Below are 19414 nucleotides of genomic sequence, written 5' to 3'. Positions count from 1 at the left end.
CCAGGCCCCCCCCACCACACTGCCAGGCCCCCCCCCACCACACTGCCAGGCTCCCCCCCCACCACACTGCCAGACCCCCCCCCCCCACACTGCCAGACCCCCCCCCCCACACTGCCAGACCCCCCCCCACACTGCCAGACCCCCCCACACTGCCAGACCCCCCCCTCACACTGCCAGACCCCCTCCCCTCACACTGCCAGACCCCCCCTCACACTGCCAGACCCCCCCCCCCACACCGCCAGACCCCCCCACACCACCAGACCCCCCCACACCGCCAGGCCCCCCCCCCCATACCGCCAGGCCACCCCCCCACACCGCCAGCCCCCCCCCCCCACACCGCCAGGCCCCCCCCCCACACCGCCAGGCCCCCCCCCCCCCCACACCGCCAGGCCCCCCCCCCACACCGCCAGGCCCCCCCCCCACACCGCCAGCACCCCCCCCCAACACCGCCAGTCCCCCCACACCGCCATCGAAGGGGTGGTAAGGTAGAGGGAGAGGTGTAGAGATGTGTACCCGTGTTCGTCACTCACTGATCCACACCGTCGTTCCTTCGTTATCTGGGTGTGCACCTCTTTACTCAGTGCTAAAGAAACTTACTCCTGAGAGCAACAACTACAACAATGGTAGCTCTCGAGCAATTTGTTAGACTTGGATACCCCGATGATGCAAGTCCGATTCTGGCCTAGGCTTTCCGTGGCGACGTTGGTAAGACCTCAGGTGACACCTAGTAAGACTGGTCCCGCACCTCAGATTCAATACGGCCAGGTGTGCATGGGTTACCTTCACGACCTCCTTCGTTGGCTTACTGCTCAACTTCACCTTCCACAGCGAAATTTGCTAATTACTACGCAGAACAGGCTTTATTCAGTGATAGTTTAAAATTGCTAAAACTTTCGTGTAGATCAAAGTTCAGTTAAAATTAAGGGGCATGGAAACTGTTTAAAACTAATAACATTACTAAAAGTTGCTATACAAACTCAAAACAGTAATTTGCAAGCACAAGCCTCATTCCACATTTAAACTTAACGGCCACTCTCAGCTCTGGTCAAATTAACGTTACTCTACCGAGACCATTCTGGTAGCTGTAACATTACCTTTTCACATTAATTTACTTTAAAGAAATCAGGAGGCTTCAAAATAAAACCTTACTTTAAATTCTACCATAATTTCTACTTTAAATCATTGACGAAAATCCCTTGGGCATTAGGCTATCATACTTTCTACAAGTTTAGACCTTATGTCACTAATTATTCCACCACAGTATTAAATATATACATATATTATATGTACCCAAAATGTCACCGAGAACTGTCGGGAATAGGGTTAAGTGTAAGACAACTTCCAATTCTGTTTGATTTGCAGATTGATCCAGTGTCAATGAGAACTGAGACAAATGCCAGCAATGTATACTATAGTCTCTGGGTTGTTTGGAAGATCATTCCATTCTGTGACTGATTGTACTCTAAGTGTAGTCACATTCATTGTCATCTGAGATTGGTTGTAATGACATGATGTCTTGTACATCATCATTATTCCGGATACGAGGCACAATATTGTGTTTGCCACCTCGACCCCGATGACCTGACCCTCGTACAGTTAAGACTCTTGTCCACCGACTGTTGTTTCTTCAGTGTGGAACGGCACACGGCACCAAAGTGACCCTAGTTTTCCGCACCCATTGCACTTCTTACCTAGAGCGGGGCCTGCATCACCTTGGTGTGGGTAGTCTCCTCCACAACCGTGACATTTTTTGTTGACACACACTGATGTGGGTCGTTGTGATTGCTTGGGTCGTGTTCCTTGACTCCAGTCGTGGTGTGGTGCTCGGCTCAAATTGGTGTTGGGTTTGCCATGATACCTCCTATGATCACGGTGTCCTCCCTGAACCGTACATACCTAGTCACTGTTGATAACACTGTTAGCACTGCACTCCATTCAACGAGCACCACGTGCAGCATCCTCCACTCGGCGAGCACCACGTGCAGCATCCTCCACTCGGCGAGCACCACGTGCAGCATCCTCCACTCGGCGAGCACCACGTGCAGCATCCTCCACTCGGCGAGCACCACGTGCAGCATCCTCCACTCGGCGAGCACCACGTGCAGCATCCTCCACTCGGCGAGCACCACGTGCAGCATCCTCCACTCGGCGAGCACCACGTGCAGCATCCTCCACTCGGCGAGCACCACGTGCAGCATCCTCCACTCGGCGAGCACCACGTGCAGCATCCTCCACTCGGCGAGCACCACGTGCAGCATCCTCCACTCGGCGAGCACCACGTGCAGCATCCTCCACTCGGCGAGCACCACGTGCAGCATCCTCCACTCGGCGAGCACCACGTGCAGCATCCTCCACTCGGCGAGCACCACGTGCAGCATCCTCCACTCGGCGAGAACCACGTGCAACATCCTCTATTCGACGAGCACCACATGCAGCATCCTGCTCCACGTTATCGATACGAACGATACTGAACATTCGAGGATCAACGAGCAATGTCCAGTATCTTGGTAAGAGAACTTTCATCTTCAACAACAAACTCTAGAGCTCTTCGACGGAGACGTGTAGATGTGCATGTTTCAATTATTTCCTGTTTAATTTCTTTATCATCATCAGCAGTCACAATGTGCTGTAAGCTCTGTAGATGCGTGTTTTTTACCCCCCCCCCCCCCCCAAGAGTTGTTACATTCTTGTACAGCCATTAGCACCCGTAGCGTTTCGGGCAGGCCCTTAATCCAACGTTCCCCGGAATACGACCCTCGCGAAGAATCGTATAACAACCAAGTACCCATTTTACTGTTGAGTTAAACAGAGGCTACAGTTAAAGATTTACGCCCAGTAAATTCTCCCCGGCCAGGATACGAACCCAGGACAAAGCGCTCCCAGAACGCCAGACGAGCGTCTTACCACTACGCCACGGAGACTGATCTACAGTTACTACAATACAGATATTGATCTACAGTTTCATTAAGGAGTAGTTTGGCTCTCCTGAAATGAATAATTTCCATAGCAATGTTCAGTCTTGGTTTGAAATGGTCAGTTAATTTGGCGTTGGCAGTGCCAATCTTCGTCACCACCACCAGGGTCTTTCAGTGTGTCAAAGATGTCACAAACTCGATCACCAACATAATGAAGTAGAAAGACACGCTTTCTTTCAACACTTTTGATGTTCGAAACAAATTTCAAACCTTTTAAGCCATTTGGTCTACGTCTGACAGGTTTGTCTCGTCAGTCTGAAAACTGAGGTATATTTGCCATATTTACTATATAAATGTAAACTTATCACTTAAATGTTCCTCAGAATACTAAACACTTACTACACTGTGTATATTAGATAAGAATTCACTAATTAATTTTGCAAAGCACACAGGCATTTTAATGCATAAGTTCCCAACAGTGCACAATGCAACAGCAACTGACTGACCTCTTACCTAGCCTTGAGTACACGTGTTGTTCCAACTCACAGCTGTACAGCAGTTGTCAGCAACGTTTGATGAGTTTTCAGTAGTCAACACAGCATGAAGGATTGAGTAGCTCAGAGCGTCGTTTTGTACACAGCATCAGTAGGCATCACACAGCTTCAATTAGCACATATCTTCCTCAGCAAATTTTCAGTCAGCACACAGCACTGGTATGGTGTTCACAGTCCAGCATGTTTTCTCCACCCGTGGTGAGGCAACATACTTCTCTCCTGTTTTGAGCTGGACAAATACCTGCGTTCACTGTTTACCCTCGTCGGCAGTGTGGTTTTGTGGGTTGCTGTGGGATGCCTTGGTTGTAGGGTTGATGTAAAGCCACTGCTTAGTTACGGACTTTAATACTTATAACGGTACATGACTAGCAACGTCGAAGCGTGGCGGGCGCTCTGCACGCTCTGCCGTGAACATGAGCTTGCCATGGACAAGACAGGCATCGCCGTTGACCTCTCACTAGGGCTTCTCTCCCAGCGAAGTTCTCAACTTGCTTCGTTCCTTCGAGAGCGAAATGGAGCTCGTTCATAGGGTCCCCCCCCCCCAGTTGTTTTGTACTCCCGCAAGTACGCGTCGTTCCCCAGGCTCTCGCGCATTTCCTCCGTAGTTTGTGAGAAGTGTCGTCCACACTGATAAACTACGCCGGCTTTGAGTCACACGACCACTGTCCACTTGTTAGGCCAACATTCATCACTGGTAACTGTCGCCGTAGACTAATGTTCTCTCGGCTTGGCAGCACCAGCCTTGCTCCTAGGCACAAGGGTTATTTGTAACTGCACTTGCTTGTGGTTCTGTTGATTGTCGCTAAGTACCATCACTGGATCGGCTTACCGAGTAACTAGTCAAGTCGGGATGGCTCCGGACACTTGACGGGTGAGTCTCACTCTTCATATGATGTTCCAACGTCAAAGGGTAACTCATCACGCTCTTATTTGAGACCGTTGGCGCCTTGTTAAGTCATACAACAACAGTCATTCCGCACTTCTCCCTTGTTCAAAAGTCTGTCAGCTGCTCCTTCCGTTGTTGGAAAGTGCTCTTGCTTCCTCTGAGGAGCTCAACTTGCCACACACTCGCGTATTTGACGCTAGTATCCTGGAGCACCGATGTACACGTCCACACCTGATCACGAGGTCAGTGACCAAACTCGCCTATCCGATGTCTCCCGAACTCCCTGGTGACGTCATTGCAAGTTTCCTGCTCATTGGCTGCAACCTTGTAGCTCCATCTCAACCAGTGTCGCTGCACGAGGCGGGAAGTCCCTCTTCATCAGATACTCTGGGCGTCATATTGGCCAGCTTCTCTCCTGTCAACTCCTTAAAACCAAATTTACACTCAAACCATGCTGAGGGGGCCCCCTGACAGCTGAGTGGACAGCGCTTCGAATTCGTAGTTCAAAGGTTCCGGGTTCGATCCCCGGTGGAGGTGGAGACAAATGGGCGAAATATTTCTTTCACCCTGATGCCTCTGTTACCTAGCAGTAAATAGGTACCTGGGAATTAGAGGGCTTCTACAGGCTTCTTCCTGGGCGATGTGTGTAACAAAAAGGAGGCCTGGTCGAGGACCGGGCCGCGGGGACGCTAAGCCCCGAAATCATCAAGATAACCTCACTTTTCCCTCGTAACTCAACACATTCCTTGGTCCGTCTAGCACCTTGTTAGGCTGGGAATAAAAGACGATGTGGGCAAGGCCTGAATTAGGCGAAGTCCACATCACCAACAGGGAGGCCTGGTCAGAGACTGGGTTGTGAGAGTATTGATCCTAGAAACGACCTCATTGTAACCTCAAGGATACAATACGTAACTTTCAGAGGTTTGACAATTTTTTTTTTTTTTTTGCATATAGCAAACTGACATATGATGGTTGTGTTGCAGGAGGTGGAGCTGGTGACGGAGGTGACGGCGGCTGGTAGTGGCTGGGTGGAGTACCATGTTTGTCCCAGGACCAGTGTGTGGGCCCTGGAGGACCCCACCTGCTTCACCCACACCCTCCAGGTGAGTCTCCGGGGCGTCCCACCCCACACTACACACCCACAGGGTCATACACACCCGCCACACACACCCGCCACACACACACCAGGTCTCTCACACACACCCGCAGTAGTGGGAAGTACGCCTACGACCGGCTATTTTCATTTTTTCCTAAGCCGGTCGTAGGCGTAGGGGGTTTTTCCTGTTTTTTCCTAAGCCGGTCGTAGGCGTAGGGGGTTTTTCCTGTTTTTCCTAAGCCAGTCGTAGGCGTAGGGGGTTTTTCCTGTTTTTTCCTAAGCCGGTCGTAGGGGTTTTTTCCTGTTTTTTCCTAAGCCGGTTGTAGGCGTAGGGGGTTTTTCCTAAGCACATCGTAGGCGTAGGGGTTTTTTTCCCCTATGTCGGTCGTAGCTTCAGGGGTTTTTCCTGTTTTTTTCCAAAGCCGGTCGTAGCTTCAGGGTTTTTTCTGAATTTTTTTGTTCCTATGCCGGTCGTAGCATCATGGTTTTTCTCGATTCAACTAGCCTAGGGATTAAAAAGCCGGTCCCTGGCATCCCCAAATTTCGTTGGCTCAGCGACCCTGCACAGACATTGCTAATGGTCAATGACGTCACCAGCTAGCCGCTCAGCATTCCTGCACCGGCATGTTCAAGGGGATTAAAAAGCCGGTCGTAGCATCTGGGGTTTTTCCTGTTTTTTTTTCCTATGCCGGTCGTAGCTTCAGGGGTTTTTCTAAATTTTTTTGTTCCTATGCCGGTCGTAGCATCATAGTTTTTTGTTCCTAGGGATTAAAAAGCCGGTCCCTGGCATCCCCAAATTTCGTTGGCTCAGTGACCCTGCACAGACATTGCTAATGGTCAATGACGTCACCAGGTAGCCGCTCAGCATTCCTGCATCAGCATGTTCGAGGGGATTAAAAGCCTGTCGTAGCATCATGGGTTTTGCGATACAACAGTGTCCTTGAAACCTAATATAAAATACCATCATCCCTAGTCTATTTTTAATTTCATATTTACTTCCAACCATCACCCATTACATTTATCAAAGGGGATCATGTATGTGAGGGAAGAACATGACTTCAGCACTGCAAGAAGTTATGTGTGTATTTTCAAGTTCGTCCCCTGCTGCCTGTATTTACCCAGGTCTTTTTCCTAAATATAAAACTGATCCAATTCATTCCTATTCTGTTTCATGTTGATACGTATAATAGGTTATAAATATTCCCCTTTAGTATGACCATTCAGTCACACCTCTATCATGTCACCCCTATTTCTTCTTCTTCGTCGTCGTTCTAGAGAATGTAATTTGAGCTATAACAATCTTTCTTGAAGGATCGTTTATTATGCATAGGGCAAAAAACAGTAACCCTGAAACCTAATGTAAAATACCATCAACCCTAGACTATTTTAAATTTCCTATTTACTTCCAACCATCGGTCATTGCATGAAACAAAAGGGGGGCAGCACTGCAAGAAGTTATTTGTGTATTTTTCGAGGTCTTCCCCTGTTACCTATATTCACCCAGGTCTTTTTCCTAAATATATAACTTATCCAATTCATTCCTGTTCTGTTTCATGTTGATACATATAATGGGTCATTAATATTCCCCTTTACTATGACCATTCAGTCACACGTCTATCATGTCACCCCTATTTCTTCTTCGTCATCTTCATTCTAGAGAATGTAATTTGAGCTTTGACAATCTTTCTTGAAGGATCGTTTATTATGCATAGGGCAAAAAATAAAATGAAAAAACTGCTATCATTCATTTATATGAAAAAACAGAACCCTGGGCATTGGCGATTTCAATGCGTTTTCAGTAGTAACCAATATTGTCCTTAACCTCACACACGTCTCACATTCGCTCAAAACATACCTCCCACACCTTGCTATGGCATATAACAAATAAAAAAATCTCATTCAGTAAAAGCAAGCCTCTCATATTTTAAAATAAGGCCTTCTGCGGCGCAAGGCGCGCTAAATGCGGATCCCAGGAGGTTCACACATAAGTGTGAACTCTTAATCTAGCTTATTACCTCACCTATACTCTGTGCTTCATCAAAGTTGATATTCAGCTACAATAGCTCGTATTTTGGCTCATTGCTTATATTTTCTGTTATTCATAAACCCGATCAAACCTTCCTAACCTATCCTAACTTATTATATATAACAAACAAATACATTCTACAGAACAGTTATTGTTGTTGTTTAGTGACATCGTGAAAAGCGACCTCGGGTATAGGGATAAGGTATTGATGGCCATTAGCATATAGGTGTGAAGGTATTACAGTACCTTACTGGTCAACTATGTATGACGTCACCAGACAACCAATGCGACCTTTGGCGTCCTACTGGCATGAGTATTTGATGTTATTATTCAAAAATGACTAGACTATCCATCCCCACCTAACCTAATCAGAGGACTAAGAATATACATTTTAGTCATCCACAACTGTAATCATTATTCAGTGATAAGTTCAAAAGTAAAACAGAATGCCAAATGTCATACTGCACTTTAAGCAGAATCGTACATCTGGCAGCATAGCAGGTGAGCTGAACATAAGAATAAAGGTAACTGCAGAGGTCCTATTGGCCCATACGAGGCAGCTCCTATATATTTCCACCCAATCTCATTCATGTCCACCCTATGCTTAAAACAACCAAGGGATCCCACTTAAAGTATTAGTTTACAATAATAGTTTTAATAAATAGCTCTTATTCTAGTTTTATACACAACAGCAATTATGAAAACCCTATATCTAGATATTCTACTATAATCCACAAGTAGTTACCACACATCTGGCAGTACAGCGGATTAGTGGCTGTGTTCATAGGCTAGTCAACTGTCCTCACATCCATCAAATAGCTATCCAAATGTCGCACCTCAATTCATCCATCTAGCAACTCAGCTGGATGTTAGCCACTATATTCATAGGCTAATCATTTCTACACCTCAAAAAATCCTAGTCTTGCTGCGCAAATCAGCTAACTTGTTTCTAAACCAACACTCGCAAATACAATCATGCATACCTACACATACTTCAAAACCTATGCATTCATAGAGAATAGCCTAGTTTTTGCCACCATTTCCCCATTAATCAGATGTAATTTATGCCATACACACAGAAAATACAGCATTTACACACCAAATATGCCATTTATGCACAAAATATATTATTTACACTCAAAATATACCATCACATAAAAAAATATGAGATTTTCATACAAAATATGTCAGTTGCAAACAAAAATATACCATTTACACAATATTGCATGTACACTCAGAGTATGACATTTACACAAAGTACGGTATTTTGCACAAATATATCAAAATGCTTATGCATTTAGACAATAAAAAATGCACTTTAACTAAAATTACACAATTTCACAAACGTAATTTTCACAAAATACCCACACATTGTCTCATAAACCAAAATACACTTACACCATAAAGATCTATTTTATCAAATTACAGAGCTTACACAAAATACACAATTTTCACACACAAATACAGTTTCACCAGTTACACTTCAACATATTAAAAACACAACTTGCATAAATGCACTATTATCACAAAAATTATTACACAGTTTGTGTAATTATTTTACATCTTTGCACAATTAATACAAGAAAACTTGCTATATAATTACTCAGCTTGCACAATGACAATCAATACCCAAAGGTATAAATAAACAATTCATCCATATGCAATTACACAACATGCGCAATTAATACACAACTTATACAATATTACACATCTTTCATATTTATTACACACAACTTGCACAAATGCATATCTAGCACAAATACGTGCAATACATAACTACCCCAAATATGAAAATACACAACTAGCATAAATACACGATTTACACAAATACAATTGCGACATTTACACAACTAGCTCAAAAATATAATCAATACACAACTTACCAAAATATGAACAATACATAACTAGCACATATACATTAAATCCACAACTATGCAATTTCCGCAAATACACATACAAAAACATATACAATTAATACATACAACTTGCACAAAACAATACACAATTTATAGAAATATAATCAATACATAATTTCAATAATCATACAACATATGCAAAATACATAATCTGCACAATTAATACACAAGTATATTAATTGTGCTATATATGTACAAACACAACCAACTGGGTCAAACAATACACAATTTGCATGATATTTTTCTGGGTATATTTAGGACATTAATTATAATATGCTGAGTTTAACCAACTCCCCAAAAGTCAGAATTTCACATATAAAAATGTTTCTTATAACTTCCAATGAGCTCAATATATAACACATTCTTTTCCATTAAGATATCAACATTATTAGTGCTAAACTATTCATCTAACATATGTCCACTGTTTTTATGTCTTATTAATACCTTCCTTGTTACATTCTCTCCAATCAGACCACCATATTTATGTATTTATTCAAACCATCTAACAGACTTATTTGTTCTAGCCTTAGTTATGTTAGGGCAGGTGGGGTTAGGTAGAGTCAGTATTTTCAATGATAATTTTAGACAAATTTGCTATATCTTATCAAAATGCATCCTGTTAAAACTTAAATTCATCTAAATCTATCAAAAATATACTTATACTACGCAAATTTGACTAAATTCTACCTAGCTAAACTTACTAAATATGAGCATCCCATATCCTCACATACAAGCCTATGTCGCCTCTGTCCATACATTATATGAGTCTGCCATATAGCACGAACCCCAAATAGGAAAATTTACACTATTTCATAAACATACTAGTTCATTACCCTAAGATATTATATATGTCCTTCCCTACACGACCTCACCAAACCTGACCTAGCATATCCAACCCTGGATTTGGTTAAAGTTGGCGAAATGTATGCTATGCCACCTAAATTTCACCAAATTTAAGGCAATTTCCACCAAATATACCCAAATGTTGTGTATCATAGCATCGCCAAAGCCCATTTTCTCCTATTCCATACTACCCTACACAACCTCACCCAACCTGACCTAGCATATCCAAACCTGGATGTGGTTAAAGTCGGCGAAATTCATGCTATGCCACCTAAATTTGACCAAATATACCCAATGTTTCATATCACAGCACTGCCAAAGCCCATTTTTACCTACATTTTCTCCTATTCCATCCTACCCTATGCAACCTTACCTAACCTATCCTACCATATCAAAACAAAGATTTGGTTAAAGTCTGCGAAATTTAAGCTATCCCACCTAAATTCTATCTAATTTAAGGCAATTCCCACCAAATATATCCAAAATGTTCTGTATCACAGCACTGCCAAAGCCCATTTTTACCTACATTTTCTCCTATTCCATCCTACCCTACGCAACCTTACCTAACCTATCCTAGCATATCCAAACCTAGATTTGGTTAAAGTAGGCGAAATTTAAGTTATCCCATATAAATTTGACCTAATTTAAGACAATTTCCACCAAATATACCCAAAAATGTTTTGGAACATAGCACGGCCAAAGCTCATTTAGCTGAGTTTTCACCTATTCCAACCTGCCCTAGACAACCCTACCCAGCCTCTCCTGGCATATCCAAAGTCAGATTTGATTATAGTTGGCGAAATTTATGCCTTTCCAACCTAAATTTTACCTAATTTAAGCCAATTTCCACCGAATATACCCAAATGTTTTGTATCTAGCATAGTCAAAGTTTATTTTAGCTGAGTTTTCGCCTATTCCAACCTGCCCTAGACATCCCTACCCGGCCTCTCCTGGCATATCCAAAGTCAGATTTGATTATAGTTGGCGAAATTTATGCCTTTCCAACCTAAATTTTACCTAATTTATGCCAATTTCCACCGAATATACCCAAATGTTTTGTATCTTAGCATGGTCAAAGTTCATTTCACCCAAGTTTTTCACCTATTCCATCTTACCTTACACAGCCTTACCTAACCTGACCTAGCATATCCCAAGCTAGATTTGATTAGAGTTCGTGAAATTTATGCTTACTCACCTAAATTCAACATAATTTAAGACAATTTCTACCCAATATACCCAAAATGATTTGTTACATAGCTCAGCCAAAGACCATTTTACCCGAGTTTTCACATATTCCAACCTACCCTACATAGCCTTACCTATCCCTGACCTAGCAGATTTGATTAAAGATTTTCTCTACATCAGTTCAACTTAACCATCCTTAACCTAACCTTAGTTAGAAAGGGATATAACTCACCAAAACTATTTAATTATTAATTAATTATTCTATATATTTAAGGTAGGAATATATTTTCACATATAAACCTAACATTCCCCAACTTAACCCTATACTCTAATTTCGAGGTAAAGGGGGGTCTAAACCCTCTGGTTATGGGTTAGGATAAGGAAAATAAGGTAAATGGTAATTAAATAGTTTTGGTGAGTTATATCCCTTTCTAACTAAGGTTAGGTTAAGAATGGTTAAGTTGAACTGATGTAGAGAAAATTCCCATTATTATCATATTTTCCATTAACCTCCCTCCCTCAGGTAATAGAGGTTAGGTTGAGGATGGTTGAATTATGTGAAAAAACCAGCGTTGAATGTAATGAAACGCCATTTTCTGGGTGAGACCCGGAGGCTCCCCGGAGCTTTACCGGCTGATATGCTAATGTCAGACTTTGGCATCAGTCATGTGTATGGAGTTCTAGGGCCTACCGGGGACCACGAGCCAGAACCTGGCCCCCTCAGAGAGGCAAGGGGAGCAATGGCCTATAGAAACCCCCGTGTGGTTGGAAGCATTCTATGTCTGCCATCGACCGGGTCAAGCATCCAGAAAGGTAAGCATTCCAAAACAAACCCCTATTCTGGTGAAAATTGCTACCTAAGCCGAACTAGTGAATAGAACTCTTCAACAGAAAACACGGAAACTAGTATGACGTCATACGTCACCGCGCCGCTGTCTGCGCAGCTCCCCCCTCCCCGGGAGGGGGAAGGGGGAGCCCCAGACCTCCCACGCCGGCTATCCACCCATCAGTTCTGAGGCTGGATGTCAAAACACGCGAAAAACGCCGACCGGAGGGAGGGAGGGTTGCCGGGGAGCCTCCGGGTCTCACCCAGAAAATGGCGTTTCATTACATTCAACGCTGGTTTTCTGGGGGGAGCCCCGTCGGCTCCCCGGAGCTAACTACCCACAGAGGAAGGTCAAAGGGACAAAACCGGGAGGCGGACACCACGCACCCCCCAAGGAGGCGAGACAACCGGCAGCAAACGCCAACCCAAGGCGCCACAGCCCCGAAAATCCCGGGAACAACACGAGAACCACGAGCAGCAAGGCCCCTGCACGAACACCAAAAATCCATGCCCGAAAGACTGCAAGGCCACGTCGCCCAGACGGCAGCGAGAGCAGCGAAGCCACGAACGCCACAGGCATAAGGGAAGAACACAGGCAGCTTAGCCACAAGAACACGGCTGACCACCCGGGACACCATCACCCGCGAACCGGGAAGAACAGAACCGGATCAACGCAAAACGCGCTCCGGACCCAAACGCCGTGGCACGCAAACAACAGCAGAGGGCCGCCACTGAACACAAAAACGACACACCCCCGGCCCGACCAACAAAGCACCAACAAACCCTGGACCCCTCCAGAATGCAGCAGCCCCACCCCGCGCCAGAAAAGATGGAGACTGCTGCCATCAAACAACGAAAACGCTAAAACCGAAGGAGCAAGAAAACACAGCGAACCGACCCCCAGAGGCAAAGGCCCAAAGGAAAGAGCCGACGAAAAAACACACCGGAACCGAAGGGGCACTACCAACCGAGGAGAAGACAGAGCACGCTGACCAGAGACCAGGATGGTGCAAGCGGCGCACGAACAGGCCGGAGGTGAAATGACGCACAAGACAGCTGACTAACGGTGCAGAAGCAACACCAAGACCGAAAGCAAGCTGAAGCGGCTCCGCCTGCGCCGCACGAAAAGAGGCGACAGTATGTGGCAAGACGACGGCCCCCAACCCCCACTAGAAAACCAAGCCGAGAGTAAACCAAGCCAACAAGAAGGACCCACCGAAGAAGGGACAGGAAAAGGAAGGACCGCCAAAATACCCCATACTGCCGCCAAGAAGCACGCAGGTGGGACACCTACCACGAAGCCACCCGACCACCAACCGGAGGCGAGACCACGAGGCAGAACATAAGCAGCCCCGACAAGGCCCCCCCGAGCCCAGGAAAAAGGCGGAGCCGCGAGAAGATCTCGGGCGCGACCACCGAAACCCAGGCGGCACAAGGAGATGGAACGTCTGCCGAACAGAAAAACTCCGAAGCATGCAAGCCCGCCAGGAGTTCAGAAACGACGGGTCCGACGCGAGACATCGCAAGAACCCCCCCAAAAAAAATAAAACAACAACAACAACCGGCAGGGCAAGCTAGGAAAACCAAAGAAGGCGGAAGGGTCGCCGCCAGAACAGGACCCGAACCAAGGGGCCCGAACAACTGCAACAGACCGAAACAAAGAAGCACATCACAGGACACAGGCTGACCAACGCCTAAGAACACACGCAGAACATTCCTGCTGCAGAAGAGGCAGGAAGAAAGAGCAGAAGCACAAAAAAAAAAAACCAGGAGAACAACCAGGGGTGGACAATCAGGCAGGGACAAAAACCCCACGCAATCCCCAGGCACAAAACGGCAGCAAAGCGCCACTCCACAACCGGACACAGGAACAAGGACACGCCACCGTGAAACACGGTACCAATGCTCACGTGCAGCAGCAGCAGCAACAGGCACCACTGCAACATGCAACATGTAAATAGCAACACCCCTCTGCAAAGGCAGAGAACGGAGCAGGCAGACCCCAGACAGGGCCAACGGAGACACGACAAAACCCTGCAGGCCCAGAAACCTGCACCAGGCGACCGACGGCGGAGAAACCCCGCTCGATACCTGCTGGATGAGGTACTGGGAGCTCTTTTACACCTCAAGCCCGGCCCAAGGTCAGGCCAGACCGGCCAGAGGATGGCCCACCAGGCAGCTGCTAGGAGCAGTCCACCGGCCCACATACCCCCACAACCAGGACGGGCCGGAACTGCCATACGAAAACAGGCCAGTGCGCCCTGGAAGTCCACGGACGAACCAGCAAGAAGGCTTATGCTCGCAAGTAGGTCGTGTAACAAGCACAGACCACTGATGGTAATACAGTGTTCCCCAAAAGTGCCAATAGCACCACTGCACTCCACTGGTACTATCCCGCAAGTTCTACCAGATAGGCGGGACCCAAGAGCCAGAGCTCAAATCCTGCAAGCACAGCCAGGAGCCTCACCAGGTGAGTACAGAACCAACCCTACAACCCCCACACCTCACAACATTAAAAAAGGAGGGTCCCCTGAACGACTGTAGCATGGGTTGGACATGCACAGGAGGGGGACAGGAAGGGGTGATAAAGGGACAGTCACTGGTGTGCGAACGGTCTCAGTCGTACAAAATTATACCTAAATAAAGACAGGTATATGAACACCGCCGCATCCAGCGCCCGGCCAAAAGACGCCAGACCGCAGAAACTCACCTGGCGAATGGTGGCTCGAACTTGACACGACTCAACCGTGCCCAGAAGAACTTGGGAGCACCGCCAGGTGAAGACGCCAGAGCCGGACCCGCAGGAGAACAGGGAGAGGCGAAGGAGGCGGTCCACACCCATGACACAGAAAACCGCGGTGTCCTCCCCACAACTGGGAACCAGGACACCCCTGGCGCAAAGGGGCACATACCGCAGCCAGGGAGAAGAACGAGAGGCGAAGCACTGTAGCAAAAAAGGGCGCAAAACCCCAGCACTGAACCATCGCCCAGACCAAAACAAACTCCACGGCGCATGCGCATAACACGCTGGCCGAACCGCACACCCTCCCTGCGGGAAGGCGCCAGCCAGGACTATTGCACGAGAAAAAGAGCCAAAAGAGGAAGCAGGAACAAGAAAACCGGCCAAAGAAGCAAAGAGCCCAAAAAAAGGGAACCCAAACGGGCGACAAGTAGCCCAAACGGGCGACAAGTAGCCCAAACGGCCGACAAGTAGCCCAACCGGGCGACAAGTAGCCCAACCGGGCGACAAGTAGCCCAACAGGGCGACAAGTAGCCCAACAGGGCGACAAGTAGCCCAACAGGGCGACAAGTAGCCCAACAGGGCGACAAGTAGCCCAACAGGGCGACAAGTAGCCCAACAGGGCGACAAGTAGCCCAACAGGGCGACAAGTACTAGGAGCCGACAGACGTTCCAATAATGCGGGAAGTAGCGAAAAACCTTCCCGTACCCTCGAGAACACAGAAGCCAACACTAGTCCCGAAGGCACACGAAGGCGCAGGCGCACCCGAGATCAAAAGTCACGCAGAACCCCATCGAACGGGGAAACATGACAAAAACACCGTCCCAAAAAGCGGGGGAGGAAACATCCACCCACAGGACGGAACCAACCGACTCAAAGGCCAAGGAACCGAGCCCGGGGAGGGGCCGACGTCCAACAGCACGTACGGCGAGTGGGGAGGAAAAACCCCACTCCGCGTAACCACAAGCCCCGCCTAGAGGGGGATAAAACCCCCCACGGGGTCTAACGGGGCCAAGGCCCCCCAAGTCAGCCCCTCCCCAGCCCCGGGAACCTACACGACAGGCCCCGGGGCCGAGCCGTTCCCCCAAAGCCCCGGCCGTACCAGAAAACCGGGGCAGCCGTGAAAACACTAAGGAAGGGAGCCCACTGGCAGACTCATACAACACGGCTGGAGGAACAGGCCCAAATGCCCCCGTCACTACCCCGGAAGGGGAATTCCCCGAGACTGCCCGAGTCTCAACACCACCAAACACCCCGCCCTGAACCTACAGACGGTAAGGAACCGGATGCAGGCAGGAAGGGTGAACCAGGGGAAAAACGAAATACAACGGGGCAGCCCCGGGGCTCCCGGGGAGGAAACCACGAGAACGTTGCCACCACCAAGGCTCAAGTGCAACGCCCCTGCTGCCCGCACCCGCTTTGTTAGCACAACTGGGTAACCGAGCCACAACGAGCAACCAAACTCGCAGGACACCGGGTCGAAGGTGTCACCGACCCCACAGGCAGCAGACGGAGGCAAAACAGAGAGTCACCCAGAGACAAAAGGTGAGAGCAACCCTCAAACTCGCTGGAAGCGAGGGGGGGGCTCTGGGGTCACATCCATCGGACCCGCGCGCCCCCAGGGGTTTCCCAGGGTCCCGAGCGTTTACTTTAAGAGGACTCGCGCTCAGGTAATCCCAGGCAGGGTACTGCTAACCGGCACCCAAGCTACCAAACAACTTTCTAAGAGCTGAACCCCCGGGACGTGTACACTCACGGGGACCTAGCAGGGGGTACCACCAGAAATACTCAGAACACAAGGGACACAAGGGGCAAGAACGAAGGCAGACCCCCCCACCAGGTATATAAACAAAAGAAAAAGAAAACCCCGCAAGAGGACAGCGTACCCAAGCGGAACAGAGCCGGCCGCTATGATTGGTAAAGACAAGCTGCACAGTACCCCGCGCCCCACCAGTGCAAACACTGCCCCTTACTCTAAGGCGAACAAGGGAGACAGAACACCCGAGCACACAAAGAGCGGCCGAAAACCAAGCGGTAAACGGCCAAGCAGGGGCAGGACCCAAGGAACTTGTGGAAGGTGGCCCCAAGCCCCAAGGGCAGTACTTACAGGGCACCTAGGGAAGGGAACCCTAGGCGCATGCAGCCCGAGTACTGAAGAATCACACCCGGCTCACGCACCACCTAGAAAACAGACACCACACTCTAGGTACAGTGCTGAAACAACCACTGGAGCCGGAGCACATAACCATTGCCTATAGCATCAGCCGAAGAACTGATGGGTGGATAGCCGGCGTGGGAGGTCTGGGGCTCCCCCTTCCCCCTCCCGGGGAGGGGGGAGCTGCGCAGACAGCGGCGCGGTGACGTATGACGTCATACTAGTTTCCGTGTTTTCTGTTGAAGAGTTCTATTCACTAGTTCGGCTTAGGTAGCAATTTTCACCAGAATAGGGGTTTGTTTTGGAATGCTTACCTTTCTGGATGCTTGACCCGGTCGATGGCAGACATAGAATGCTTCCAACCACACGGGGGTTTCTATAGGCCATTGCTCCCCTTGCCTCTCTGAGGGGGCCAGGTTCTGGCTCGTGGTCCCCGGTAGGCCCTAGAACTCCATACACATGACTGATGCCAAAGTCTGACATTAGCATATCAGCCGGTAAAGCTCCGGGGAGCCGACGGGGCTCCCCCCAGAAAAAATATGCTACGAGTATGATGCAATGTTGAACCAAGATTCGTGTATCAGAGGTTAGGTCCAGGGAGGTTGGGTTGATGCATAAACAACACCTTCTTCCCATATATACAATAAATTTGAAGTTAGATAAAGGGAGGTTAGGCCCAGGACGGCGGAGTTGATGCACAAATAACACGGTCCTCCCATATTTATGATAAATTTGAAGTTTGATAAATGGAGGTTAGGTCAAGGACGGTTGGGTTGATGCACAAACAACACGTCCTTCCATATTTACGATAAATTTGAAGTTAGATGAAGGGAGGTTAGGTCCAGGACGGTTGGGTTGATGTGTAAAAACAAAACACATACCCAACACTATATCTACAATATTGAACACAGTTCCAAGTTTTAAAGGAGAGGGTCTGTTAGGTCCATATCCAAAACATCACTTTTCTGTGAATATGGTTACAATGTTCAACAAAGATTCTAGCAGGTTAGGCACAGTGTGGATAGGTTCATATCCAAAACTTCAGTTTTCGAAGAAATATTCAACAAAGCTCCAAGACTCTTGCAGGTTAGGCACGGGCATTTATGTTCATATCCAAAAACATCACTTCTCTGAGTATCAGAGGCTAGGTCCAGGTTTAGATGGAATGGGTGAAAATGTGGGTAAAATGGGTTTTGGCTGTGCTATGATACACAACATTTAGGCATATTTGGTGGAAAGTGTCTCCAATTTGATGGCGATAGCTTAAATTTCCCAAACTTTAATCAAATCTGCTAGGTCAGGGATAGGTAAGGCTATGTAGGGTAGGTTGGAATATGTGAAAACTCGGCTAAAATGGTCTTTTGCTGAGCTATGTAACAAAACATTTTGGGTATATTGGGTAGAAATTGTCTTAAATTAGGTAAAATTTAGGTTGGAAAGGCATAAATTTCGCCAACTATAATCAAATCTGACTTTGGATATGCCAGGAGAGGCTGGGTAGGGTTGTCTAGGGCAGGTTGGAATAGGTGAAAACTCAGCTAAAATGAGCTTTGGCCGTGCTACGTTCCAAAACATTTTTGGGTATATTTGGTGGGAATTGTCTTAAATTAGGTCAAATTTATATGGGATAACTTAAATTTCGCCTACTTTAACCAAATCTAGGTTTGGATATGCTAGGATAGGTTAGGTAAGGTTGCGTAGGGTAGGATGGAATAGGAGAAAATGTAGATAAAAATGGGCTTTGGCAGTGCTGTGATACAGAACATTTGGATATATTTGGTGGGAATTGCCTTAAATTAGATAGAATTTAGGTGGGTTAGCTTAAATTTCGCCGACTTTAACCAAATCTAGGTTTGAATATGCTAGGATAGGTTAGGTAAGGTTGTGTAGGGTAGGATGGAATAGGAGAAAATGTAGGTAAAAATGGGCTTTGGCCGTGCTGTGATACAGAACATTTTGGATATATTTGGTGGGAATTGCCTTAAATTAGATAGAATTTAGGTGGGATAGCTTAAATTTCGCAGACTTTAACCAAATCTTTGTTTTGATATGGTAGGATAGGTTAGGTAAGGTTGCGTAGGGTAGGATGGAATAGGAGAAAATGTAGGTAAAAATGGGCTTTGGCAGTGCTGTGATATGAAACATTGGGTATATTTGGTCAAATTTAGGTGGCATAGCATGAATTTCGCCGACTTTAACCAAATCCAGGGTTGGATATGCTAGGTCAGGTTTGGTGAGGTCGTGTAGGGAAGGACATATATAATATCTTAG

The 19414-nt window shown here is 47.1% G+C and overlaps 1 protein-coding gene across 1 annotated transcript in view; it reads left to right on the top strand.

Moving 5' to 3' along the window:
• Nucleotides 1-19414, top strand: part of LOC123769140 (uncharacterized) — a 71569-nt gene that overhangs the window by 8069 nt on the left and 44086 nt on the right. Inside the window, exon 3 of the mRNA XM_069309836.1 lies at nt 5339-5458. Coding sequence (XP_069165937.1) covers nt 5339-5458 — 120 coding nt within the window. The remainder of the gene's footprint in view (nt 1-5338; nt 5459-19414) is intronic.

Source organism: Procambarus clarkii, chromosome 66, assembly GCF_040958095.1.
Source record: "Procambarus clarkii isolate CNS0578487 chromosome 66, FALCON_Pclarkii_2.0, whole genome shotgun sequence".
Lineage (NCBI taxonomy): Eukaryota > Metazoa > Arthropoda > Malacostraca > Decapoda > Cambaridae > Procambarus > Procambarus clarkii.
Note: the sequence above shows the minus strand (reverse complement) of the source record. Positions and strands in the feature narration are given on the sequence as shown.